At 43.8% G+C, this 27627-nt stretch overlaps 2 protein-coding genes and 1 pseudogene across 3 annotated transcripts in view; all 3 read left to right on the top strand.

Moving 5' to 3' along the window:
- The window catches only part of LOC126077961 (aldehyde oxidase), a 96382-nt gene extending 70690 nt beyond the window's left edge, over nucleotides 1-25692 (top strand). Inside the window, exons 27-35 of the mRNA XM_049887766.1 lie at nucleotides 1714-1809; nucleotides 4467-4595; nucleotides 5669-5743; nucleotides 7391-7443; nucleotides 12456-12570; nucleotides 15470-15535; nucleotides 17517-17705; nucleotides 18252-18419; nucleotides 20309-25692. Coding sequence (XP_049743723.1) covers nucleotides 1714-1809; nucleotides 4467-4595; nucleotides 5669-5743; nucleotides 7391-7443; nucleotides 12456-12570; nucleotides 15470-15535; nucleotides 17517-17705; nucleotides 18252-18419; nucleotides 20309-20359 — 942 coding nt within the window. The 3' untranslated portion in view covers nucleotides 20360-25692. The remainder of the gene's footprint in view (nucleotides 1-1713; nucleotides 1810-4466; nucleotides 4596-5668; nucleotides 5744-7390; nucleotides 7444-12455; nucleotides 12571-15469; nucleotides 15536-17516; nucleotides 17706-18251; nucleotides 18420-20308) is intronic.
- Nucleotides 7465-12449, top strand: LOC126077965 (beta-1,3-N-acetylglucosaminyltransferase radical fringe-like; annotated as a pseudogene).
- A 57-nt stretch (nucleotides 25693-25749) lies between the features above and the next one.
- LOC126077959 (aldehyde oxidase 3-like) overlaps nucleotides 25750-27627 on the top strand; it is a 100592-nt gene continuing 98714 nt past the window's right edge. The window contains exons 1-2 of one of the 2 annotated variants that reach the window (XM_049887763.1): nucleotides 25750-26188; nucleotides 27322-27369. In XM_049887763.1, the coding sequence (XP_049743720.1) occupies nucleotides 26030-26188; nucleotides 27322-27369 (207 nt within the window). In that variant the 5' untranslated portion in view covers nucleotides 25750-26029. The remainder of the gene's footprint in view (nucleotides 26189-27321; nucleotides 27370-27627) is intronic. The other variant, XM_049887761.1, reaches the window with a different exon arrangement.

The raw sequence follows: 27627 nt of genomic DNA on the forward strand, positions 1-27627 counted from the left end.
CACAAGGGTCCAGCCAATCATGGGGATGGTCCAGGACTGGGTGGCATTTCATTCCATTGCACCTGGAGTCACCATGAGTCCAGGGCCTGTTCAAGGGCAGCTAACAACAACAACCCCCATTTTCCCAATACAGTCCTAATCTGCTCACACCTGCTGTCAGCCAGAGGCTGCTTTCATGTGTCTTATTTGGAACGGTAAAGGCTTTTGCTTGTCATTCACTGCAGTAATGGGAGCCTTTGGATACCTATAGAGGGGCAGTGGTCCACAGCCCACAGGTGGCTGAGAAGGTCTTTCTGGTGGGCGGAGAACTGACCTAGGAATACAAGCCTTTCCTTGGGACTATCTGGTGATTCACATGCAATTCCATCACCTTCTGCTTATGACCAGGCTTACTTACGGCTAATCGAAGTGAGCAACTAAGGCCTACTAAAATTTTACGTTTATTCAGTGCAATTAGTTTGTCACCAGAACTTTCTGAAGACTCTGACTTTACAAATTCTAGATTATTATGCCACTTTGCCTAGGAATTTAGATATTAGTAAACGTAGCTAACAGAGGGTTATCTTCAAGTGAACATTGGTCGGCCCCCAAGACAACCAGAAGTTGGCACTTCCCAGCTGAACAACTGCAATGACAGGCCTTGCAGGACCTCGTGAACCACCGTGGGATCCTTAGAAACATTTTCTCTAGGACCGTATGTTGTCGATATTGCTCTTACACTGGAGACTCAAAGCAAAGACACCATCCTTGTTTTCTGCAGTCCCTTGGAATCTTTCCATATCCCGTATTAGCATGGGCAGACTTCTAAGAAGGCACATTCTTATTAACTATAAAACATGTTTAGCTGAGAGTCTGAGTGTTTCTGATTACCAGGCAACTTTGATTCTGTGCTAACAGTTTGGTTCCTTCTGGAGCCACAGTTAGACAAGACTGCTTCCAAGTTCCCTTCCAACTCTCAGTAATTCTGTTCCAGGATGATTTAGGATGGGCTTAACTCATTTTGGAAACCCTGGTGGCGTAGTGGTTAAGTGCTACGGCTTCTAACTAAGAGGTTGGCAGTTCAAATCCACCAGGCGCTCCTTGGAAACTCTGTGGGGCAGTTCTACTCTGTCCTATAGGTTGCTATGAATCGGAATCGACTCGACGGCAGTGGGTTTGGTCTTTTTTTTTTTTTTTTTTTAGCTCATTTTGCAGCAAAAAATAACTGTCTGTTTGAAGGCCTACCTGTCCCATGCTTATTTGGATTTTTATTTGAGCTTTTATGCAACACACTTAAAACTATGAAAATATGTGTACACACAATTATCCTCCCTCTTCCCCAGCCTGTGTACCCTTATCTTTGCATTTTAAAACTTTCCCTCTCCAAAAGAAAGCAGCCTGGAATGTTGCTGAGCCCCAGGGTGAGGGGATCTTTGGAGGTACCAGTGTGTTCAGATGTTTTCCTTAGGAAACAGTAGTGCAGGGAACATACTCAAAGCTATCCAGGGACAAGATGGCCTTTTGAGGACAGCCTTGAGGCACCATTGTCCTGGCATTGCCCTGGTTCTGCTCAGTGTTCTCGGGGCAGTGGGCAAAAGGTCTCTGTATGTTTTTGGCAGGGGATGGGGGGCGGAAAGGAAGGGATTGTTTCCAAGAAAAGTGTTTTATTTGACATGATATTTGATAGTGTCAGTCAAAAAGATCATGGGAACTGTTTTTCTCTTTTCTGCTTAGGCTGCTGCCCTGGTTCACATTTACCTAGATGGGTCTGTGCTGGTGACTCATGGTGGAATTGAAATGGGGCAGGGAGTCCATACTAAAATGATTCAGGTAAGAACACAAATAATTGGATTAAGCTGGGTATGTATTTGTAGATAATGTGTGTGAGAGAAATAAAAAGAAAGAAGATAGAAGACATGAACTTTGACAATTTAAGCTACTAAGCTATTAACAGAAACTGGTAAACAAGCCAGTTTTGTAACTGAGCTTCCCAAAATAATGTGGCCTAAAAAAAAAAATTTTTTTTTTTTTCTTTCAAGAATCTTAGGTTTTATTGCTAAAGAAAATTGTGTATTTATTTACTGCTTTCCTTTGGCTATATTAACAAGTGAGTTTTCCTTTTGAGCCTTTGTTGGGCAATAAAAAGATGTATAAGTTCTGACATATTGTGTTATCTCTTGCTTTTTTATATTAAAGACTCAGAACAATAGATTGTATAAATCGCATTTAATATTTCTAACCAAGCTTTACCACATTTATTTTGGTTTACCTGTTCTAGATTAATTTTTAGCTACTGTTTACATACCTCTAATCGTAATAGTAATGTTGTAGATTGTAAACATTTTGGGAGAGGCAGAAAAAATTAAAGAACAAAAAAAAAGACCATATGCAAATTTTACCATTTAGCAATAATCACTGTTTTGGATTTGTCTTTCCATCATGTCTTTTTTTCTTTTCCAAAAAATCACTAATATGCTGTTTATATCATTTTGTAGCCTTTTTTTCCATCTATCCATATATAAAGTGAGCACTTTCTCCCATCCAGGGCTTCGAACATGTTCATTCCAGTTCAAACTCCTGCTGAGAATTTGCATTTCTATCTCAGATATACTGAATCAGAATCTGCAGTTTAACAAGATTCCAGGTGATTCTTACGTATAATAAATTTTGAGAACCGCTGCTCTACTGGAGGCTCTCTGAATTGGTCCCTAACCAGCACCATTAGCATCGCCTGAGAACTTGTTAAAAACCCATAAACAAACCTGTTACCATTGTGTCCATTCTGACTCATAGTGACCCTCAGCAGGGGTTCCGGCTGGAACTAACCAGCTTGAAGCCCTGCTCCTGTCATTAAGAATTCCTCACAATCTTGATTTTTAGTGAATGGGTGTATGTATAATCTATTTAACCTTCCCCCGATTGTTGAACACTTCAATGAATATTCTTGTACATAAAGTTATGATTGTATTAATGATTATTTTCTTAAAATAGATTCCTAGAAGTAGAATTTCTGGGTCACAAGGTGTGAGACACAGGGTATGACCCATATTACCAAATTGTTTTCTAGAAAGTATCCATCTCATTACACCAACATTGAATGTTGTCTTACGCTGGGTTCTCTAGAACAGCAAAACCAGCGAAGTGCATATCTAAATATATATAAAAATATATATATAGAGAGAGAGATTTATTTCAAGAATGGCTCATGCAATTATGGAGACTGTCAAGTCTCAAGTCTGTGGGTCAGGTGGCAGGCTGACAGCTTTTCCTGACTCATGTGGTTGCAGGGGCTGACAAAACCTAAAATCTGCAGGTCAGGCATCAGGCTGAAGGCTTCTCACCGTCCAAGAACTGGAGGTCAGAGGATGATGAGACAAATGCAGGATCGAAAGAGTGAGCTTTGACAAAACATTAGTTTATATCATGAATGCAGGCCACACCCCCAAGGAAACTCCTCTTCCAACTGATTGGCTGCTCACATCAGATCACAACATGGGAGATGATACATAGTGTCTGCCAGACCACTGAGAATTTTAGCTTAGCCAAGTTGACACATAATATTAACCATCACAAATGTTATGGATATTTTTAAATCTTAGGTAATTTGATAGGTGAGTGATAGTATCTCATTATTGGTTTAATTTGCATTTTTCTGATTATAAAGATGTTGAATATATATTTTGTTTCCTGTTATCAGCCACTTGAGAATTGTCCATTCATAATGTTCCCCACTTTCGTGGTGTTTTCTGTGTTTTCCTTCTTGAGCCACCAGAGACCTTTATGTCCTAAGTCTGTGCTCTCTGTGTATCCAGTCTTCTGGAAAGCAAGGGTTATAGAAGGACTCTGTATGCCGGTGTCCTTGAAGCACTTGTGGGCAAATTCTATTAAGCCATACCGCTAGGGGGAAAGAGGAGAATTTTAGGTCAGCTCAAGTTAGCAATATAATTTTGCTCTCCACTACTAAAAATAACGGAAGACTAAAGCAGCTGGTTAAGTCCTTACGTCAGCGTGCAGCCCAGGTGCCAACTCCTTCCCTCTACGTCTTGGTGCTGCTTGCTTTTCCAAGCCCTTTGTCCTTTCTCCTAAGGAGTGCTCTTTTTTCTAGTCACAAGAAATGCATCTCCTATGGTGGACAAGGCCAACTTTGCTAGAATTTCCCAGAGTATAGTGGCAGCAGAGGCCTTGAAGTTGTTATTTCATAATTATAAAGACATAAAATGTTTCTTCCTGCCTGATTGTGGTGCCTCAGCTCCTCTTCCTGAAGCTATTGCACAGGAGGAAATCAAAGGAAAAGAAAGTGAGCTCAACGTTTGAGGTCTAGGCTGGCTACAGAGTTTTTAGAAAAGAGGAACTTTGTGTGGTTATTTGCTAACAGAAATTCGTGCTTCTGCACTCTGGTCCCCATTGTGCATAGGAGGGCTTCTCACATGTGCTGGTCTGTTATAACCAGAGTTCTGCATTTAAAAAGAAACACTTCTACAATCCAGGTGGCCAGTCGTGAATTGAGAATGCCAATGTCAAATGTTCACCTTCGTGGAACAAGCACAGAAACCATCCCTAATGCAAATATCTCCGGAGGGTCAGTGGTGGCGGATCTCAATGGGTTGGCAGTAAAGGTAAAAATCACCATCCTAATCACTAATCCCGTGAGGGTTAGTGGAGCTGAGAAGATGGTGCACCTTAACCTGTCTCTTATCTCCTTCCCACAACCTTTTGGTGAATGCTGCTCCTTCCAGTCTCTCTGGCTCAGTCAGTGGTACCACATACAGTGGGTCTCCTGGGCTGGAAACAGCGTCTCTTTTTTCTCCCTCACTCCTGACATCTAACTGGTCAACAGGTTCTTTCAGTTCTACCTCGGTGTTATATCGATATCACTGCTTCAGCTCAGACTCCCACCTTTGCCCAGGGCCACTGGCTTTCTGTCTCTCCACCACCAGCTTCACTGCCTTTCACTCTGTCTTCTATGCCACTGCTAGAGTGAACTCATCCACAAATCAAAGCTGACCATGCTGTGTTTAAAAACACTGGCTTCTAGTTGACCAGTGGTTTTCCTTTTAAGTCCGGACTTCTTAGCGCGCCATCTAAATCCCTTACGATCTGGCCCCCATCCTAGATGGTCTGTTTTGAAGCCTAGCTCACAAACTGTTTACACCCCCTTCTTACAGGGCTGGTTTCTTCTTTCTGCATGTTCCCCTGGGCCTCTTAAATAAGCCTCTGTAAGGGTTTATATCATGTTGTTTTGAAATTGTTGTTTGCATGTCTATCTCTCCACTAGACCAGGGTTTCTGAATCACGGTGCTGTTGACATTTTGGGCCGGGTAATTCTTTGTTGTAGGAGGCTGTCCTGTGCATGATAGGATATTTCACGCACCCCTGGACTCTACCCAGTAGATGCCAGTAGTACCCACTCCCCAATAGTGAAAATCAAAAATGTCTCCAGACATTGGGAAATGTTCCCAGCTTGAAAACCACTGCACTAAACTATGAGCTCAAGGCAGAGACCAGTATATGTAGCAAGTTAGAGCTCAGAGTCAGACATGGACTGCCAGGGTTCAAATCCTAGCACTGCTGTTTACCAGCTATCTGAACTTGGACACAGGCCTTGGTTTGCTTAATAAATGTGATGCTGATCTGTGTGTTTTCTTTGCCATTTTATGATCATAATTTTAATTAAAAAAAATAATCCTAGGATGCTTGTCAGACTCTTCTAAAACGCCTTGAACCCATCATCATCAAGAATCCTCAAGGCACTTGGAAGGACTGGGTGAGAATCACTGTTTCTCTGTGTTTTATGTTAGAAAAAAAAGGAAGGGGGAGAGTGAGAGAGATATGTGTGAATTAAGTGTCTGCAGAAAGGGCATTTTAAAAGGTACTACAGTTGCATGGTGAGAAACAAGAGTCCCTTTGGCTGCTAGTCAGCGATTTGAACCCACTAGCCACTCTGCAGGAGAAAGATGTAGCAGTCTACTTCTGTAAAGATTTACAGCCTTGGAAACCGTATGGGGCAGTTCTACTCTGTCCTATAGGGTTGCTATGAGTCAGAATCAACTTGATGACAGTGGGTTTGGGTGGGTTGGCTCTCAGCATGTGGAAGTCCTATCATAACATGGTGGAGGAAGTCTTGCATCAGGAAAGAATCCATGGATTCTTTGGCTATTAGAGGAAAACCTAGTTCTTCTGTCCAGAACTCCTGTTTTAAGAAAGAATGAAGTAATGTTTCTTCCTATGGAACCTAGCCATTTTCTAGACAACAGCCTGAAATCTGTTTGTTCTTCATCTCTGTGCTTCTGCTGTTCCTAAAATGGAAAAACAACACTAGAATCATTCTATAAAAATAAAAGCATGCAAGCACTCACTTAAAAATAGGAAGCCAAGACATCAGGTATGTGTTCAACATGTACTAGGCACTAAACGGAATGGAAAGATATTCAACCACTTCCTTTGATCTACGTACAGTCTAGTTAGAAAACACACATTCTAAAATCAACTAGCAAGTTTTCAAAGTAATAGGCTGTAAAGTACCAGATGGTGTGGAACGGATTTCAATAAAGGCTAAGGGCATGTGTTGTGCTTACAGTTCCAGAGTGTCCGTCTTTGCAACATTAAAAGCACAGGTCTGGGGGAAGTAACATTTGAGGAGTCCTACTTAGAAGTGGTTCCAGATATTCCACAGAGTTAGGACTACAATTCATATTCATGGAAGCTCTCAATCCTCTCAGGGCATATTTATCTCTCCCATCTGCCTTTTGTGCCGCCTGAGCCCAGGAAGGCTGAGAGCCTGGCTGGAGAAAGCTGGAGAGAGATGCAATATGAGAGAGTTAGTTCTCCACCACCATGGAATGGTATCACTCAGCCCAGCCTCTTCTCTAATGTTAGCACTTATCACCTTCTTTCCTCTCAGGCTTGGGGTCTTGGACAGATCTCCCCATTTTGCTGTCTAGTAGTCAGCTGTGTGCACTGCAGTCAGGAGAACTTTTGGTGTAAATGGTACAACTTAGCAAAATTATTCTCCACTCCTAAGACTATTGTGGATACATGATATTAAAATTAAATGCCCAGCCAACCATTGTTTCCTGAAATATCCTGTGTTAATAGGTTAAGTCTTTCCAGATGACTGAGTGAAGTTCTTTATAAGCAAAACACTATAGTCCAGTCTATAAGTGTTGCCCCATAGAGTTTCTAAGGTACTACAGCAGACATTTATTACAATCATATGCATTGAACAAAAATTGTTATTACAAGTCATATACTACCAGTGCCTGCAGAGATAGAGAATGCTGAACTGAATAAATTAATCTTGGTCCTTCCCAGTTATTAGTGCTGATAGCTTTACTTAACACATAGTAAAATTAAAATTTTTTTAATTTTTTCTTTAAGCATCCTTGTTTCATGTTGTACTCTTCCTTCACAGGCACAGGCTGCTTTTGATGAAAGCATTAGTCTCTCAGCTATTGGCTACTTCAGGTAAGTAGTCCTTTCAATCACATACTATATATCTATATGTTGGTATGGGTATCTTGGTATCTTGAGGAAGCATTTCAGTTCTGTTTGCAACTTTGCAAAAATTGATTTTGTACCTTCTACTTTTTATAAAGAACATTTAGCTGCTAGTTTAATCCAGGTATCCAGAAAGCCTTTTAAAAGTTGGGCACAATAGGCATGCAAATCAAATTCATCTGATTTGATGATTCAGATCATACTAGGTGATATTAGAAAGTCCTCTGGGGATTAGTGCTTAGGAACCACAGCAGCGATTGGCCTTTTGGTGAAAACTGAATCAGTCCCTTAAGTTAAAGTATAAAGTGAAAATACAAAAACCAAGCCCATTGCTGTCGAGTCAATTCCGACTCATAGCCTCCGTCTAGGACAGGGTAGAACTTCCCCATAGGGTTTCCAGCGAGCAGCTGGTGGATTCAAACTGCCGACTCTGGTTTGCAGCTGAGCTCTTCACCACTGCGCCACCAGGGCTCAAAGTTAGGGGAAAGCAAATTAAACCCATAATGAAATAGACACCATTTTACATATTCTAGATTAGCAAAAATTAAAACATTTGACAATAACACATGTTGTCAAAATGTGGAACAGATGAAATGCACACACTTTGGAAAACAATTTATCAAATTATTATAAATGGAGGGTGGAAGGCATTAGAGAGCAGGGTGGTATAGAAAGCCTTACCTGGTTTTGTCACTTTGCCAGTTATTATGGGAGTCCTGGTCACTGACTGTCAGGAACAAGCACTGGTGTAAATGGTACAAGGCATTTGTAATGGCATTTTTGATGGCCACCTCTGGGCTGGGAAGCAGAGGAGAGAAGAGGGATAGAGAGTTCTGGCATGTTGCTCGCCTATACATTTCTTCTGCCCTTGACATTCATTTGGTGTCATTGGAGAAGATTTAGGGACAGAGCTGGCCTGGGGACCTGAAGATGAGAGGCCAGAGTAGTGTCAGGGCACAAGCACCACAGAGCTTGATCGCTGACACAGAAGGCTGAATCCTGGAGCCAGAAAGGCAGACAATGCCGGCAAAAGTGCATCTTTGAAAAAGTGTTTGGTGTAAAATGCAAGTTGAATTCCCCAAGTCTGATGACACCACCCAGGGACTCCGATGACAGTGGGACTACATGATCCAACATTAGTCTGCAGCAACAGGATGGATAATCAGAAAGTCAGCAGCCAACTCCAGGGGCGAGGAGGCATTGGTTGGTAGTGATCGGATGTTTTTATCAGTCAAGTTTAATAAGAAAGAAGTAAATATTTATTCAACAGATTTATTGAGGGGGGTCGCGGGCAGCCGCCGGGGGTCGCGAGCGGCCTCATGAACCGGGCGCAGGGGGCTCCGTTCAGGGCCTGGCTCGCGCTCTCGGCAGCCCTGGCTGCACTGCTGCTGCTGCTGCTGCTGGTGCCGCCGCTGCCCCGTCTGCCCGCCCCTGGCCCCAGGCCCGCCGGCCCCCTCCCCCGCTGCCACCCTTACCGGGTCTGCCGCCGACCTGCTCACAGACGACGTCTTCATCGCCGGCAAGACCACCCGGAAGAACCACGGGCCGCGCCTGGGGCTGCTGCTGCGCACCTGGAGACCTTCACCTTCACTGACGGAGATGACCCCGAGCTACAGCTCCAGGGGGGCGGTCATGTCATCAACACCAACCGCTCCGCTGTGCACACCCACCAGGCGCTCTGCTGCAAGATGGGAATTAATACGACACGTTCTTCATCGAGTCGGGGCGCAGGTGGTTCTGCCACGTGGATGATGACAACTAGGTGAACCCCGGAAGCCTGCTGCGGCTGCTGGCCTTCTCACCCAGCCAGGACGTGTACCTGGGGCGGTCCAGCCTGGACCACCCCATCGAGGCCACTGAGCAGGCCCCAGGGGGTGGCACTGTCACCACGGTCAAGTTCTGGTTTGCCACCGGTGGGGCTGGATTCTGCCTCAGCGGAGGCCTCGCCCTCAAGATGAGCCCGTGGGCTGGTCTGGGCAGCTTCATGTGCACGGCTGAGCGGGTGCGGCTCCGGGACTACTGTACCCGCGGGCTACATCGTGGAGGGGCTCCTGGGCACGCGTCTGCTGCACAGCCCACTTTTCCACTCACACCTGGAGAACCTGCTGCGGCTGCCAGCCGATGCTGTGCTCCAGCAGGTCAGCTTGAGCTATGGGGGTCCAGAGAACCTCAGAATGTGGTGAATTGTGGTGAACATGGCCGGAGGCTTCAGCCTGCGGCAGGACCTCACTCGGTTTAAGTCCGCCCACTGCCTCCTCTACCCAGACACAGACTGGTGCCCTGCACAGCAGCGGGGCTGACCGTGGCCTCTTGGTGACCCACGAACTCTGACCTGGGTACAGGCAGATGATGTCCTCTTTGTCCTCCACAGTGTGGCCAGTGGGTCAGGCACTGTGCCGAGCATTCGGTAACGGGAGAAAAGCATGTGCTGTCTGGGGATGGGCACCTCCTTGAGCATTCGGCAACGGGAGGACAACGTGTCCTGCCTGGGGAAGGGCGCCTCGTCGAGCATTCAGCAACAGGAGGACAGCATGTCCTGCCTGAGGACGGGCACCTCGTCGAGCATTTGGCAATGTGAGGACAGCGTGTCCCACCTGGGGACGGGCACCGCGCCGAGCATTCGGCAATCGGAGGACAGCGTGTCCCGCCTGGGGCCAGGCTCTAGTGCCACTCGCCACCCCGAGAAGGGAAGGGAGGGGCCACAGAGGCCTGGGGGGCACCCAAACCTGACAGGCCACCACAGGGGCCAGCACCGTGCTCTCAGGGCAGGCTGAGGCCACAGCATCCTGCTGCTTGCAGTGGCTCGCCCTGGGACAGTGCATCCACCTCCCACCCCATCTCCCCAGCTTGCACTGGGCCTTCTGCCCCCATGGTGGGTCCCAGTGGGACAGGGTCCTTTGCCCATATCACCCTTGTTTCCAGGCCTCCCTGGCACGGCCCCTCTGCTGCCTGAATTCCTGCCCAATAAACCTTCTTTGAGCTCAGCAGAGACTCACTTCCCCACTCGCCAGTGGCCCCCACAGCTAAGGCAAAAGGGTGCAGAGGTGGCTTCAACTGCTGGGCCTAGTTGTCCGGGATCCTCACTGGCCCTCTGAAGGACCTAACCCCAAGGAAGGAGGCCCTTGGGCAACTCGGCCTGATCCGTCTGCCCTCAGCCTTAGTCTGCTCTGGCCTCCTCTAGGGATGAATGTGTTCCCAGCAGCCGTTGGGGCAGGCCTCTCTCTCCACTTCCTGCTTCCTCAGCCTACCTTAGTCATGTCAGGTACAAAAAGACACAGGAAAATACAACCCACAATGAGGGGAATAATTGAGCAATCAGAATTGTATCAGTCTGGGTCCAACCAGAAAAAAGAAACCACCCAGTAACTTGAACAGAGAAAATGTAAAGAATTTTTATCTGTAACGTGGTTGGAGAAAGGAGGAATTGGTTAATAACAAACAAGGAGCACCCTGAAGAATACGGGACTAACAGATATAAAAATATATGGATATTTGCTACCCCCAGGGCTGAAATAGAGCACCAGAGAGGATATACCCCCCAGGGCTGAGATGCAGGCCTTGTCGGAAGGGCACGGCCATGGTCACTGGGTGGCAGCGAGGCCGCTGTGGTGCTGGACATCTGCCCTCTGGGGTGTAAGGGAAGGCTGTTCACAGGGAGGTGCCTTCCCAGAGACACTCCTACACAAGTGCCAAGACTGGTGCAGGAAAAAGCTGCTGCAGAGCTGGGCCTGGGAAGCCTCTACGCTCAGGAGCCCACACACCATAGAAAAGGGGATCCCCCAAGGCACATCACAGTCAGATTGATCCAAGCAGTGAGAGAGGGAGAAGCTTCAAACCCAGTGGAAAAAAAGACGTGTAGCAGGAATCAAAGAAAAAAACAACAGCTTTTTTATCAGAAACAACGCAAGCTGGAAGTACTAAAAAAGACAATACCTCATCAACTTAGGGTTCTATACTCAGCCAATATATCCTTCAGAAACAAAGACAAAATAAAAAGACTCTCATACAGACAAGCAGAGTTTCCCACCGACAGACCCACACCAGAGAAAGCGCTGAGGGAAGTCCTTCAGGCAGAGGAAGACAGACACCTGAGGTGGCCACACAGGCCTGCACAAAGGCAGGAGGTCACCAGAAGTGCTAACTGTGGGGAAATATGTACCTTTTCTTATGTAACTCTCTTTAAAAGATAATTGGCTGTTTAAACAAAAATAAGGACAGGGTAATACGGGGTTTGTAACAAACTTAGTTAAGTGTAGGGCAGTGTCACAAAGGCCTGGGGATAGGAAGGGAAGTTGTAAGGCCCTCAGGCTATGCTGGAAGTGGGGTCTGTGATAAGCTGAAGAAGTATACGATAAGCCCTAAAACGACTACTAAAATAACACGGTCATATTGAACAAACTGGCAACAAAGGTAAACGGAATCCCACGTAAACCCACCTCTCTGTGGAATGTCACTGGTCCTGCTCTTCCCAGCAGCTGAGAGGCAGAGTGGGGTGGCTTACCCAGGGACTTGCAGGTGGTGCCAGGGAGTACCAATCTAAGAGGATGCCAAAATCCCAGTAATGAAGACAGATATATATATATTTTTTTTAATTGTGTATCAGGTGGAAGTTTACAGAGCAAATTCATTTCCCATTCAATAGTTCGTACATAAAGCGTTCCAAGACATTGGTTTCCTTTACCACAATGTGTCAGCATTCTCCCCATTTCTGTGGGAGACAGTATTTTAATGTGATATTTAAAAAAAAATCAAACAATGCAAAAATGCCCATGATGAACAAAATATCAGAATTTTAAGTCAGAAAAAAAAAAATGTATTGAGCAAGCATTACATGCTGGGCCTGGCATCATGCAAGTGTCTCCCTCTGGTTTGCGGTGCATACAGCTTGAGCACTGCTCCTTGTGGGTCTGTTTATCACGGTCTGGGATTAGGGGGCTTGATCACTTAACAACACTCCTCAAGAACTCTGTTTCCTTTAGGGGTTATGAGTCAAACATGGACTGGGAGGAAGGCAAGGGTCATCCCTTCGAATATTTTGTATATGGAGCTGCCTGTTCTGAGGTCGAAATAGACTGCCTGACAGGTGATCATAAGGTCAGTATCAGTTGGAAAGGTCTTCAAGTCACACTTAAGATACACACAAGTTGCACATATTCCATCAACCTGATGAGAGTTGAGTGTATAGCCGTACCATGGATTTGGCCTAAGGGTCATTTCTCTGCATTAACAGGAGGAAATAGAAGCTCGGCAGTTGCCTTGGTGGTATGGCAGCTTCCATGGGACACAACTGTGGGCCCCTCTTCTTTATTTCCTAGGCTCTTTGAAATGATATCAGGAAAGAAACCACTTAGAAGAAGAAACACAGCCTAAAGGGGCATCCATATAGACTGTTGGCCTGCTTTGTGAAATGTGATCATATGACATCTTTGAAGTATTTCATAAGCATCTATAAGCCACTAACAAGTGCCAGGGACCAGTACAGGGGCAGACAGTGGCTAGCTTTTTACCCAGCCAGGCTCTGCTTTATGTGGCTTCACAGCACCCTAATGCTTTCAAGAGTTGTTCTGAAGAGATGCACACACACGTTCGCATACACACACCTGCTTGCTGTAAGGACTTACAGAGTTTCTCCTCTTGTGGCAGGGCCACCTACTAGCCACTGTCCATAAGAATAAATGATCATCAATACATTAAATGGTACTATGATACCCTCAAAGCTGTCATGCAGCCAAGCTACCCATCAGTGATAATCTGTTCCAAAACCTACCCAAGAGGCAAGCATCCCTTGTGATTACATTCTTGGCTTATGATCAGATGCAAGTTTTTATTTAATATTCCATTTAATATTTACTTTTAATAAACTTACCTATTTAAGTTTCTGGCTTGTCTGGATTCTGGCCTTGCTAACTAGCTCAGACCAGATCACCTTTGGGGAACCTTGGACTGGCATTAAACAATTATTGCTTTCAGCACTGCTTTATGGCCTAGGGTAGCTACCCTGTGTTAGGGAGGTCAGTAGAAAGTTCCCTCATGCTAACTGATTTCTATATCCTTCTCCCTCAAAGAAAAAGTTGATAAAAGTATCCTTTTTAATTATTTGATTTTTCTTGTATCCTATATATGCCTCAGTCTTGATAAGAACAAAGTCATAATTAGCCTTGGTATGAAACCTTAAAGTGTGTTCATATAACTTATTTGAACTCTGTTAAAGAGATGTGCTCAGTAGTTTTATCAGATGCCTTCATAAAAGCTAGATCTGTAGTCCCAGGTAGGCTACATAACACCTCTCACCAAGGGCCTTCCCTGGAGGCCTTTTTTTTCAGCCATTCTCCTCATGTTGATAGAATTGTCCTTATTCCTACAGAATTTCCCTCACTTTGACCCTACATCTATATATTAGCTATTATTGTGTAACATTATCCCTTAAATTTAGCAGCTTAAAACCACAAATGTTTATTAGCTCACACCATTTGAGGGTCAGGAATCTGGGAGTGGCTTATTTGAGTGATTCTAGGTCATGGCCTCTCATAAGGTGTGGCCAAGCTGTCAGCTGGGGCTACAATCATCTCAATGCTCAATGGAGGTTAGAGGATCCACTTCCAAGCTCACTCATGTGGTTGCTGGAGGAGGCCCCCGTTCTTCACTAGCTGCTGGCAGAGGCCCCCGTTCTTCACCATGTGGACTTCTCCATAGGCCACCTGAGTGTTCTCAGGGCATAGCAGCTGGCTTCCCCCAGAGTGAGTGATCAGAGAGAAAGCAAATAAATGAGAGAGTGCCCAAGATAGAAGCTGCAATCTTTTATAACCTCATCTCGGAAAAGACATACTATCACTTCTGTATACTATTGGTCACACAGAACAACCCAGGTACAATGTGGAGTTCACACACAAGGATATGAATACCAGGAGACGAGATCATTGAGGGCCATCTTGGATACTGGCTGCCACAGTCTAGAACCATTCTCTCTAGCCCTATCAAAAAGAAAATCATTAAAGAGCAGAAAGCCTGCTACTTTGAAAGCAGAGCCTTCACTAACACTGCAGACTTCACAGAGCACCTCCCCTTACCTCTGGTTGAGGTCTGCTCTCCCCTGGAAGGTCACCTTTGCTAACTGCTGTCGAAAAAATTGTTACATTTCATTATGTCTTTAAATAAGGGAGGGAAGTGCCCAAAGTTTTATTATGGTAAAACATTCTGGATGATTATATATTATCATTACAGATTTATTTATATTTGTATATATTTGTTATGATAATTTCTTAGGGAAAATGCTAGTTGAAAGTTCCAGATCAAATAAGGAATCTGTCAGGTTTCCTATGTTCCATTAATAATTATAAGCAGAATCTGTTTGTCATGTGGAGACCACATGAGACGTGAAGGAAGGTGTAGACCAGCTGGAGAACAAAGGTGTTACTGACAGCCTGGCTGGGTCTCTGTGGTCCTCCTCATGAGAGCTTTTGGTCACCAAGCTGTGATGTCAGATTGATCTCTTCTCTGTTCTAAAAATGAAAACTCTAGAACAGCAGATGACTGTTCAAAAAGACTTTTTTTTTTGCTGAAACACCATGAACTCTGTGGTTCATTAAACATCCCTCAGCCAGTAGGACTATGGATTTTGGACTGTGTGGTAGCCACAGAGTTTTGCAACAAGAATCATGAGGGCCATGGACATTTTCTCTTTGCTGTGTCCTATGTTATGTCTGTCTCAGTGGATTAAACTCAGTCTGTGGCATCACTCAGCTTGCGTTAAAGTCAAGTAAATACTATTCCCTTATTGTTTCCAAGGGGGGCAGGAGAAACCAGTGCTTAAACTGGGTATGGGTATTTGTATAACTTTGAAAGCCCTTCTTTGTCGCATAATGAAATCTTTGTTGCTTCTTTCTCCTGAAGTAACATAGCCTTCCAAAAAAGGATCTATACTAGTGCCAATCTACTTCTCAGCTTCCTCTGTTTTCATTAAAATAACATTTCAACTTTTTTTGTTTATTACTAGAATGTCAGAACAGACATTATCATGGATGTTGGCTGCAGTATAAATCCAGCCCTTGACATAGGCCAGGTACGTGTAATTCATTTGCTCTCTTCTTGTTTGTAAAGGCCAAAGCTGTTCTGGGAATCAGTGGGGAAAACATTCCATCTGGCTTATTCTTCATTTTTTTCTACTCCTTATTCAAAATCTTTCTAGTCAGGCCTTCCGCAGATTTCAAATCTCTTCTTATTTAAATGGGGAAGTGAAAGGTGTTTTAGGTAATTTTTGAAGAAACATACAGTCTATAATCGTGGAGCTTGGATGAGGCAAGGGCAAACCTAGAGGTGACAAAATGACCCCCCAAATCTCTGGGAAATAAATCTAGTGCTGAGTCTTGGGCATGTGGTAGGGTCTATCTTCAAGGAATTTAAAGTTAGGTTAGGCTAACAAACATCACATAATTAGGGAAGCAGCTGGATTTTGCCCACAGACATTTTTTTAAATTTAAATTTGAAATAATTTACAAGACTGAAAAATTACAGACTGCTTTTCATAAAAATTCAAGTGTTTAAATTTTCTTGAAGAAACAGTAAATTTGCCAACTCGACCTCGTTTCTACAAGGCGAAAGTCAGTTGGAGATGAGTAGTGGTGGTGTCTTTAGAGAGTCACCTGTTCTCCAATTCTATGACAAGACCCACCTGGAAGCCTCACTCACTTTCTTTACCTGCCTCACACCTGTGGGCAGTTCAGTTCACTACTGTAGTTCAATTTAGAATCGAATCTAATTTATTCTTCAATCATGACATTGTGTAGTACAAACAGCTGTCACTGGAGAATAGGAAGAATGTATGGGTTGGAGTAGTCAAACGAGGCTTCAGGGAAAGTGGATATAGACTAGGTTGTCAAGGAAAAAATGAGAAAGGGCATTCTGGGCCAGAGGAAAGTGAAGGAAATCAACCTAAAGAAAATCATAGAATTTGGCCCATGTGTTCTCAACTGGCAAGGAGAGGAGGGCTGATGGCCATGGTGGGCACCCGTGTTAGAGGAGTGGGCCATGAGGCCAAAGCTAGAGAATGAAAGAGGGCTGGGTTGGTTGAGGCTCTCCAAGGACAGACACCTAACTTAGTTGGCAGAGGTGACTCGACCTGGAGAGTGGCCTGAAGTTTTAGGAAGATTCATCTAATATTCACTGTAGAAAACAAGGTAATAGACAGCTAGTAGACATCCTAGCTAATGGAAGCAAAGGATAGAGAATGAGGTGGAGAAAATGTGGTCACAGGAAAGAAGTAAACTAAGAAGAGACCCAGAAACCAGAAAAATATGTAGAAAGGCAATTTTGACCACATGCCAACATGAAACTAAGAACTGGAATGTGCTAAAGCTTAGAGAGCACACACTTCAAACCCTCCTGTCACAAGGGAAGAAACTGAGTCCAGACATGTGAGGCCAGGCAGCTCACAAGCCAATGTGATGGGATGAGATGACAGGATTCTTGAGACCTGAGATCTTCACTGGTGTGCTGGTGTCTGTGGACAAGTCAGTCAACAGCACTGGGTTTCAGCTACCTCATAAAACCGAAAACCAAACCTCTTGCTGTTGAGCAGATTCTAACTCATGGTGACCCCCATGTGTTGCAGAGGGGAACTTCACTCCATAGAGTTTTCAAGGCTGTGACCTTTCGGAAGCAAAACTTTCTTCCAAGGTGTCCCTGGGTTGGCTCAAATCACCAACCTTTCAGTTAGTAGGCGAGTGCTTGCTTAACCTTAGCTGCCTCATAGGCAGAAACCAATGCGGGAGTATGGGCTACAGGTTGTCTTCTGAAGGCCTCTTCAGAGAGCTATAATTTCAGCAGCAAAACCAAGATTAGATCCCAAGTCCTTTGACTTTGAACTTAGTGCCAAATAAAATGTCTAGAAAAGTTCTTAGGTAAACTTTCAGAGACACGCTCTAAGACACCCTGAAAACCTTCTTAAACTGTGTTTTAAAATTTCAAACAAACGGCATGAAGTTGAAATGTTACGACTGTTGACTATATTTTCTCATACATGGAAATTCTATTTTTTACCTCAGATTGAAGGAGCATTTATTCAAGGCATGGGACTTTATACAATAGAGGAGCTGAATTATTCTCCTAAGGGTGTCCTGTACACACGTGGTCCAAACCAATACAAAATCCCCGCCATCTGTGACATCCCCACAGAGTTGCATGTTTCTTTGTTGCCTCCATCTCAAAACTCAAATACCCTGTATTCATCTAAGGTAAGCTATTTTCTATGAATATTTTCTATGAATAAATGCATGTTTGCATAATATCTGTGTAGGGCAGGGCTACATTCATCTTTTGGTTGTTTGGGTTTTTGTTTTTTTTTAATCAAGATTATAGAAGAAAAGTTCCTATTAAACATTTTAACTATGAAACAATTTAACAACATTATAAATTGAAAGAAAATAATACTTCAAATCTGACATGAGCTACTATTGGCATTAGGTTGTATCTGATTTTCGTCTTTCAGTAATCATCATCGTGCCTGTATCTGCTTTCTCTAGTTGCGTTTATTTCCTTAGGCTAGAATCCTAAGAATGGGAATACGAGGTCAAAAGAATAAAATTATTTTCAAATGAAAAAGTCACATATATGTAATATATACATTATATATGTTACATATATACATATATAGTATTATACACTATATATCATATATATCGTATACCATATATTTATGTGCGTGTGTGTGTGTATACACACACACGCACATATATATGTATTTTTAAGATATAATCTAGTTGATTTTTTTCCCCTTCAAGGGTCTGGGGGAGTCTGGGCTCTTCCTGGGATGTTCTGTGTTTTTTGCGATCCATGACGCACTGAGTGCAGCACGACAAGAGAGAGGCGTCTCTGGACAGTTGAAGCTCAGTAGTCCACTGACCCCAGAGAGGATTAGAATGGCCTGTGAAGACAAGTTCACAAAAATGGTATGTTCTTCCCAGTAGGAAAAAAAACAGTTATAAAATTCTGGGTTTTGGGTCCCTCCCTGTCCTTGTGGTCAAATTTCGTTAACTCACCATGGTGGTTTTCCATGGGAGAAAATGTGGCAGGAATACTGAGGGCATTCACCAGGAGAAGAGCAGAATGACACTTGAACTTGTGTCCCTTGGGCTGCATTTTCCATCAGCCTAGCCCTGCCTGACTCACAGTGGGGTTCAGTTCTCTGCTACTTGAAAAAAGAAGGTTCAATTCCATCAGTTCTATGTTCCTCTCATGAAGCACTTCAACCGCATACCCTTGTTTTGTGCCCTTCTGGGGTATCCTGGTCAGGAATAGAAGTTCAGGAACTTTGCCCTGAACCTAGATCACTCAAACGAAGAATATGGGGCACTCTTAACTCTACCCCATCAGCCGCTGAAGCCACTCAGCAGCAAGGCAGGGAGTCTCTGGGTTAGAGAGCTCCAAATGGCAGCAGTGGTTGGGATCTTTTATAGCTACCTGCACCCAAAAACCCATTGTCACTGAGTTGATTCCAACTCATAGTGACCCCATAGGACAGAGTAGAACTGCCCTTAGGGTTTCCAAGGAGTGGCTGGTGGATTCAAACTGCCAACCTTTGGGTTAGCACCTGAGCTCTTAACCACTATGCCACAAGGGCTCTTTTAGAGCTACAGGGTTTATCATATCAATGGTTAGCAGATATTGGGTGTAGTTTCAAAGGATATACAAAGTAAGTAGGCTCTAAATGGCTAAAAATATGTTTTTTTGACTATATTTAAATCAATTGGATGTGTAAGAATTTGAGTTTGGCAATGGAAGGTTTTGGGCTAGCAGTCCTAGCCTGCTGTGAAAAAGTAAACAACAAGGGTAGAACAACTTCCTACAGCAGCACTCCTGCCCAGCAGATATCTCAGCTCCCCTTGGTTATTTTTAGTGATGGGATTTTCAGTTATAGGAGGGAGTCATTCTGTTCACAGTTACACCTCTGACTATTAATTATTCCTTACATTTGAGGGGAAAGCCCCCTCCTGTACCTCCTTTCACACTGGCTCTTTGTGGTATCCTTTATCGTTTTCCCTAAGTCCCTACTAATCACCTCTTCCACTCTGGAGAAACACAGAGACTACCTCTGTCTTAGTCATCTAGTGCTGCTATAACAGAAATACCACAGGTGGATGGTTTTAACAAAGAGAAATTTATTCTTTCACTGTCTAGTAGGCTACAAGTCCAAATTCAGGGCGTCAGCTCCAGGGGAAGGCGTTCTCTCTCTGTCGGCTCTGGAGGAGGGTCTTTGTCATCAATCTTCCCTTGGTCTGGGAGCATTTCAGCACAGGAACTTCAGGTCCAAAGGATGTGCTCTGCTCCCAGCACTGCTTTCTTGGTGGTATGAGGTCCCCCTGTCTCTCTGCTCCCTTCTGTCTTTTATATCTCAAAAGAGATTGGCTTAAGACGACGCTATCTAATCTTGTAGACCTCATCAGTATAACTGCCACTAATCCATTTTATTACGTCATAGTGATGGGATTTACAATACATGGGGAAATCACATAAAATGGTGGACAAGATCACAATACTAGGGCTCATGATCCAGCTAAGTTGACAAGATATTTTGGGGGGACACAATTCAATCCATGACAGCCTCCATTTTTCATTTGTCTCTCTTCAAGTATGAGATGATAACTCTAGTAGCTTCCCTGCCCTGACTCAAAGTCCTCTTGTGGATTCCTCCACACTTCACGTGCTGTAGTTCCCAGACTTCTCATTGTCCTGGTCACCGTCTGGGTGTTTTTTAGCCTATTTTATATTCTGCTGCATTTCGCCTAAGTCACAAACATTTTCCAAGTTGCAGACATCCTTATTTGTTCTCTCATTCTAGATCCCAAGAGATGCACCTGGATCCTATGTTCCTTGGAATATACCTGTGTGAATCAGATATAAACTTCTGGAGAAAATGGAGTGACTCTTCCGACACAGCAGTCTGTCCCATATCTACGCTCTATTATGCTAAGTCTGATAGACAGATTTTTGCAGCTCAGAAATCACTCTACAGAGTGTTGCTTTTATATGAAGCTGATTTGAAATGTTCCATTTAGATTTTGTTAGATATGCTTAAGCAATTTAAAAATCATTTTTAAAATTGTATAAATACTAACTGGTTTCCTCTAGAAAGATAATCTTCATGACTGTCTCTCAGATCCATCCCGTTGAGTGGAATAGAAGATGATGACTTGTATGTGATTCATATTTGGCTTGAATCCACCAGCATAAATTATACTGTCTAGTTAAAAGCAATTTTCTACATTTTTTCCCATGTGCTATCACCCTCTTTTCCTTGTCAGAATGGATCCAGACAGTATATTTAAAGAGTCTGTGGACCAAAGGGGAACACTAAGTTAAGTGCTCAGCTGCTAAACAAAAGGTTGGTGATCTGAACCCCCAGGCGCTCCACGCGACAAAGATGCGGCAGTCTGCTTCCATAAAGATTTATAGCCTTGGAAACCACATGGGGCAGTTCTGCTCTGTCTTATAGGATTACTGTGAGTCGGGATCAACTCAATAGCAAAGAGTTCGTTTTGGGCTTTTTGGTATCCAGCATATATAAGGATCTCTTCTAATGCAACAATAAAAAGACAACCTAATTTAAAAATGAACAAAGTAATTGAACAGACATTTCTCTAAAGAAGATAAATAAATGGACAATACAAACCAAAAGCCAAACCAACTGCTGTCGAGTTTATTCTGACTCATGGCACCCCTGTAGGACGGAGTAGAACAGCCCCATCGGGTTTCGAAGGCTGTAGATCTTTACGGAAGCGAACTATCACAGTTTTCTCCCTTGGAGCAGGTGGTGGGCTCGACGGCCAACCTTTTGGTTCCCAGCTGAGTGCTTTAATTGCTGTGCCATCAGAGCTCCCTAAATGGTCAATAAACACATGAAAATATGTTCAACTTCATTAGTCATTAGGAAAATGCAAATAAAAACCAAAATGAGTTACCATTTCTCACCCACTACGATGTCTATAATAAAAAAAAGAAAAATGAGTGTTGGTGAGGATGTGGAGAAATTAGAGCCCTCATACACTGCTGGTGGAATGTAAAATGGTGCATCTGCTGTGGAAGACTCTTTGGCAGTTCTTCCAAAAGTTAAACATAGAGTAACCATATGACCCAGCAATTCCACTCCTAGACATATACACAAGAGAATTGAGAGCATATGTTCCCCCCAAAACTTAAGCACAAGTGCTCATACAGCAGTATTTATAATAGCCAAAAAGTGGAAACAACCTAAATTCCTTCAACTAATGAATAGATAGACGTAATGCAGTATATCCATACAAAGGAATGAAGTACTGATACATGCTATAACATGAATGAACCTTGACAACATTATGCTAAGTAAAAGAAGCCTGACACAAAGGCCACATATTAATTGATCCATTTATATGAAATGTCCAGAATAAGCAAACTGAGAGACAGCAAGTTGGTTAGTGGTTGCCAGGGCCTGGGAAGAGGAGGGAGGAGGGAACAGAGAGCGCTAATGAGTATGCGATTTATTTTTGAGATGATGAAAATGTTCTAGAATTAGGTACTGGTGATGGTTGTTCAACATTATGAGTATACTAAAAACTACTGAATTGTATACTTTAAAAGGATGAATTTTATGGTTATGTGAACTGTCTTAGTTATCTAGTACTGCTGTAACAGAAATACCACAAGTGGATGGCTTTAACAAAGAGAAATGTATTTTTTCACAGTCTAGGAGGCTGGAAGTCCGAATTCAGGGTGCCAGCTCCAGGGGAAGGCTTTCTCTCTCTGTCGTCTCTGGAGGAAGGTCCTTGTCATCAATCTTCCCCTAGCCTAGGAGCTTCTCCACGCAGGGATCCTGGGTCCAAAGGACTCACTGTGCTTCTGGCACTTCTTTCTTGGTGGTATGAGGTCCCCCAGTCTCTCTGCTCGCTTCTCTCTTTTATATCTCAAAAGAGATTGGCTTAACTGTGAGCAGCCATCTAACATACTCTACTGGTCTCACCCCTTCAGGGGCAAGGAAGAGTGAAGAAAACTAAGCATAGAAGGGGAAGGTTAGTCCAAAGGACTAATGGACCACATCTACCACAGCCTCCACCAATCTGAGTCCAGTACAGCTAGATGGTGCCCACCTACCAGCACTGACTGCTCTGACAGGGATCACAACAAAACGTCCCCGACAGAGCTAGAGAAAAATGTAGAACAAAATCCTAATTCACAATAAAAGACCAGACTTACTAGCCTGACAGAGACTGCAGAAACCCTGAGAGTATGACCCGCAGACACCCTTTTAGCTCAGTAATGAAGTCATCCCCAAGGTTCACTCCTCAACCAAAGATTAGATAGGCCCATAAAGCAAAATGAAACTAAAGCAGTGCACCAGCCCAGAAGCAAGGACAAGAAGGCAGGAGGGGACAGGAAAGCTGGTAATAGGGAACCCAAGGTTGAGAAGGGAGAGTGTTGACATGTTGTAGGGTTGTTGACCAATGTCATAAAACAACATGTATTGTTTAATGAGAAACTAGTTTGTTCTGTAAACCTTCATCTAAAGTACAATATAAATAAATAAATAAACAAACAAAAGTGATTGGCTTAAGACACAATCTAATCTTGTAGATTGAGTCCTGCCTCATTAACATAACTGCCACTAATCCCATCTCATTAACATTATAGAGATAGGATTTACAACACATAGGAAAATTACATCGGATGACAAAATGGTAGACAATTACACAATACCAGGAATCACGGCCTAGCCAAGTTGATGCACGTATTTTGGAGGGACACAATTCAACCCATGACGTGAACTATCAATTATATCTCGGTTTTTTAAAAGAGCGTATGTGGGAGAGAAACAGAAAACTTGGGAATGGCTGGGAAGTTGTGAGAATCAGTAACATGCAGACCCCAAAGAGGGCTACCGAGCAAGAGGTAATCACTGGAAAACTCCAGTTCTGTTAATTGCAGAGAGAAGTGCCTGCACTGAGATACAAAGCACTAGAGACTTGACGTATGATGTCTACTCGCTGTCGCAGTGTCAACTTGGGCCGGGTTGGGATTGTAACCCTTCTTCAGTGGCCTCAGAGTAATGAGTAAGGTCATTCTCAATGTGGTTACATGTGCATCTCCCTTCAAAGAGCAGATTTTCTTGTCATTACCACATACATTTATTGAGCCCCTACTATGTGCCAGGCCCTAATCTAGGCATCTGGAATACATGAATAAACAAAATAGACACAGATTCCTGCCCTTGTGACATTTATATTCTGGTCAGGGGAGACAGTCAAGAAAAAAACACAGTAAGTTACAGAGTGTGACTGATGGAGATCAGTGTGGAGGGAAAAAGTTAAAGTAGAGCAGGGTAAGGCAGATGGAGAGTGAGGGGAGCAGGAGGCAGGTTGTAGCTGAAATAGGTCAGGCCCGTCCTCACTGAGGAAATGAAGATGGGAGGGCGTGAGCCAAGCAGACAACCAGAGAAAGAGCGTTCCAGGGGGAGAGCAGCTACAGTACAGTCTCTAAGGAGAGAGGGTAGCTGGCCCATTTGTGGAACATTAATGGGGCCTGCTTGGCTGGACTGGAGTTGATGAGGGGTAAGTCAGAGCCTTGAGACCACTGTAAGGTGCTGGGCTTTTAAAATGAGTGAAATGCAGAATAGAAGAGTAATAAGAACTTATATTTTAAAAGATCAATCTGGCCGCTGTGTTGGCAAGGGTAGAAGGTTAGATCTATTTCTGCCCTGTCTTCAGTGAGTGCCTCTCTCTTGTCCCTTTGGCAACTCCTCCTCCTCCATTCCACCTCTATAAATGTTGGAATTCCCAAGAGCGCCGTGGTCCCTCATTTCTCATTGCCCCACACCCTTTCCCTGGCAGGTGACTTCTTCACTCCCATTGCAGCAGATGACTCCTGAATCTATCTTCAGGTCAGGCCTCTCTCTTTCAAGCTCAAGCTCTGTAAACCCAACTCCTGCCCTTTGCTGCTGCTTGAATGTCTCAAAGGCACTTCACACTTATGACTGTTGTTGTGGAATAGATTCTGACTCATGATGACCCCATGTGTGAGAGAGTAGAACTGTACTTCATTGGGTTTTCAATGGCTGATTTTTTGGAAGTGGATCTCCAGGTTTTTCTTCTGAGGCATCTCTGGGTGGGCTCAAACCACCAACCTTTTGGTGAGCAGCCAAGTGCTTAACCATTTGCACTACCCAGGGACTCCACCTCAAACTTAATGTGCCTCAAACAGATCTCCTTTTCAGGTCAGGTTTCTAAGTAGGAATGGGGGAGTGACCCAAGATGCTCCATTCTCTCACTGTGTCTATTCAGGCATGAAGTCCTTTCGATCCCACCTCATAGATAGTTCTCAAATCTGCCTCTCACTCTATTTCCATGACTACTATGTTATTTCAAACCAGCATCATTCCTCCCCTGACTATTGGAATTGTCTCCTCCTGATTTCCCTGAATTCATTTTGCCTCCCTTCCAAGACATTTTCTACATTAAAGCCAGTGTTATGTATAAATGTGTGAATACCCACATGCACCATCATATTGCTCTCCTGCCTAAAACCCTTTCATGATTTCCTCTTCATTCTACCAGAATGATGTCCCAAATCCCTAAGATGGCATATGAGCCCTACGCAATCTAGCCTCTGCCTACATCTCCCGCTTAATCTCCTGCTCCCTCTCTTTTGCCATCTAGATTTCCCTTTCATTTTCTCATTTTGGCACCTTTGCCTGTGTGCTCTCTGCCTGGAATACGCTATCACTCTACCCCTCCTTTTGTCTGTTTCTATGGAGTGCTTCTCAAATTTTAATATGCATACAAATAACCTGAAGAGCTTGTTGAAATGCAAGGCAAACTCAGCAGCAAAGTAGTAGATGGAAGTGGTACATTCAGAATCAAGCACAAGCGGGAATGAAAGGCACAAGTAAGTTGGAAACCCAGAGCCCAGTTATCTGCTACTGTTGGATCAGCACCTCTCCCTCATTTCACGCCTGTGCTACATGGTGGAGTGAGGGGACCCTGTGACAAGCTGATGGAGAAAAGCCCGATCTTGGTTCACAGGTGGGTTGGCTCAGCATGTGGGTTTTGAACAATCAGATATAGATGTGGTCAATTAGAACAATGGGCCAAACTTAAAGTTACAGTCAAGCCTTTACTCACTTGCTACAACAGTGCAAGCAAAAGGCAAAAAGAGTTGCCAGCTCCCCAGCGCTCCATTTTTCCCCCACGGAATGACATGGTCATGTGGATGCAGTACAGATGGGGAATTCATCTCACTGCCAAGGAGCCCTGAACAAAAGGCTCCAACCTCTTCAAGAGTACCTGTGGGCCGGGGGTTAGTGGATCAGGTGGGTAGGGCTAGGAATGGAAATGTACTGAGTCAAAGCTGAGAAAAATACCTCAGCCAAAGCCCTCAATACGGAGATTTGGTGGAGGTGCCTGAGAAGTACCTCAACCGAGGCTCCTAATAAGGAAACCTCCAAATGGAGGCCCCTGGGCTAGGAATGCAGCTGTGTGTATGAGCATAGTTGGCCTGGGAAGGAGCCTGAGTCCTTGGCTACAACTTCCTCCAAATGGAGGCCTCTGGGCTAGGAATGCAGCTGTGTATGAGCATGGATGGCCTGGGAAGGAGCCTGAGTCCTTGGCTACAACTTCCTCCAGAAAACTTCAATGCACTGTTGGGCACCAAGTCTGCTGTGGGGAGGGCAGCTTCCCCCAACAAGTCCTGTCAGGTAAAGTCTTATCATCGCCTATGTTAGGCCTGAAAAATCACACCTAGGATTGTAGCCTAGAGCTGGGCTCCTCAGTGAGTGAAAGCCAGCTATGGACAATGGCTGACTATACCTTTACTCAGACAGCCCCCCGCCCCCAAAAAAAACCCCATTGCCTTGGAGCCAATTCCAACTCATACTGACCCTATAGGACAGAGTAGAACTGCCCTATAGTGTTTCCAAGGAGCACCTGATGGATTTGAACTGCCAACCTTTTGGTTAGCAGCTATAGCTCTTAACCACTACGCCACCAGGGTTTACTCAGCAGTGAGGGGAAATCTTCCCAATGGGTAGAGCTTTGAGTAGTGCACCTGTTATCCACTTCGTTTGGAAAATGGAGTGACCTAGAGTTAGAACATACACAGAATCATAGGTAGTAGTGAATGGTTTAGCCATCTGGTCAGGGGCCTGGAAAGGGAAAGGGACAAGTGGCACATGAGTGGATATATGAGAATAAATACCATCTATGAAGATCTTTTTATCACATCTTAATACCCACAAGAAATCTCCCACCACGCGAGAGGCACTAAACAACCAGTAAAAAAAAAAAAAAAAATGACCTGGCCACTTGACATTAGCCAGAAAAGGAGAAATAAAAACATTCACTAATGTGTGGCAAGAGAAATAACCTCACAATAACAAGAGAAATGCCAGCTACAAAGTGGAAAAATGGGAAGTATTGGTAATACTCAGTGTCGGTGAAGGCCATGCAGAGACAGGCACTCTCACATACACGACTAGTTGTATTAGTTCACACATGTTGAAAGGCAATTTAGTTGGACCTAGCAGCGTGCATACCCTTCAGCTCAGGAATTCCAGTTTCAGGAATTCACCTAACAGAACTACTTAAATGTGCACAGATAAAATACAAGAATTTCATTGCAGCATTGTTTGTAATAGTAAAAAAAAAAAAAAAGATTTAAATCTAAATCAGTAGAAGACTGTTTAATAAATTATGTCAATAATACCAATAGTTGACATTTATTAAGGGCACACTATGTGCCAGGCAAAGTTTTAAGCGCTTTATATGTATTCGTTGATTTAACCCTCACAACAACCCTGAGGGAGATATTACTGTTTTGTCCATTTCACAGGTGAGACAACGGAGGCACAGAGATCCTAAGAAAGTTTTTCAAAAAAAGGTAAATTTTGAAAGAGTATAAATTGCTCGTTTTCACGTTTTTGAAACACAAAAATAATGCGTGTATGTACGTACAGATCAATATGTACATGGGAAAATTCAGTGTGGATACATAGGGGTCTGGGGACAGTTAACTCTGAAAAGCAGAAATGAGGAGGGAGAACTTGCACTTTTTGCTTGATTTTGTAAAGTAAGCATTAGTGTTGTTGTTTAAAAACAAACATATCTAGTGCCTAGGAATCCACCTGAAAACAGTACC

Source organism: Elephas maximus, chromosome 6, assembly GCF_024166365.1.
Source record: "Elephas maximus indicus isolate mEleMax1 chromosome 6, mEleMax1 primary haplotype, whole genome shotgun sequence".
NCBI classification, from domain to species: Eukaryota; Metazoa; Chordata; class Mammalia; order Proboscidea; family Elephantidae; genus Elephas; species Elephas maximus.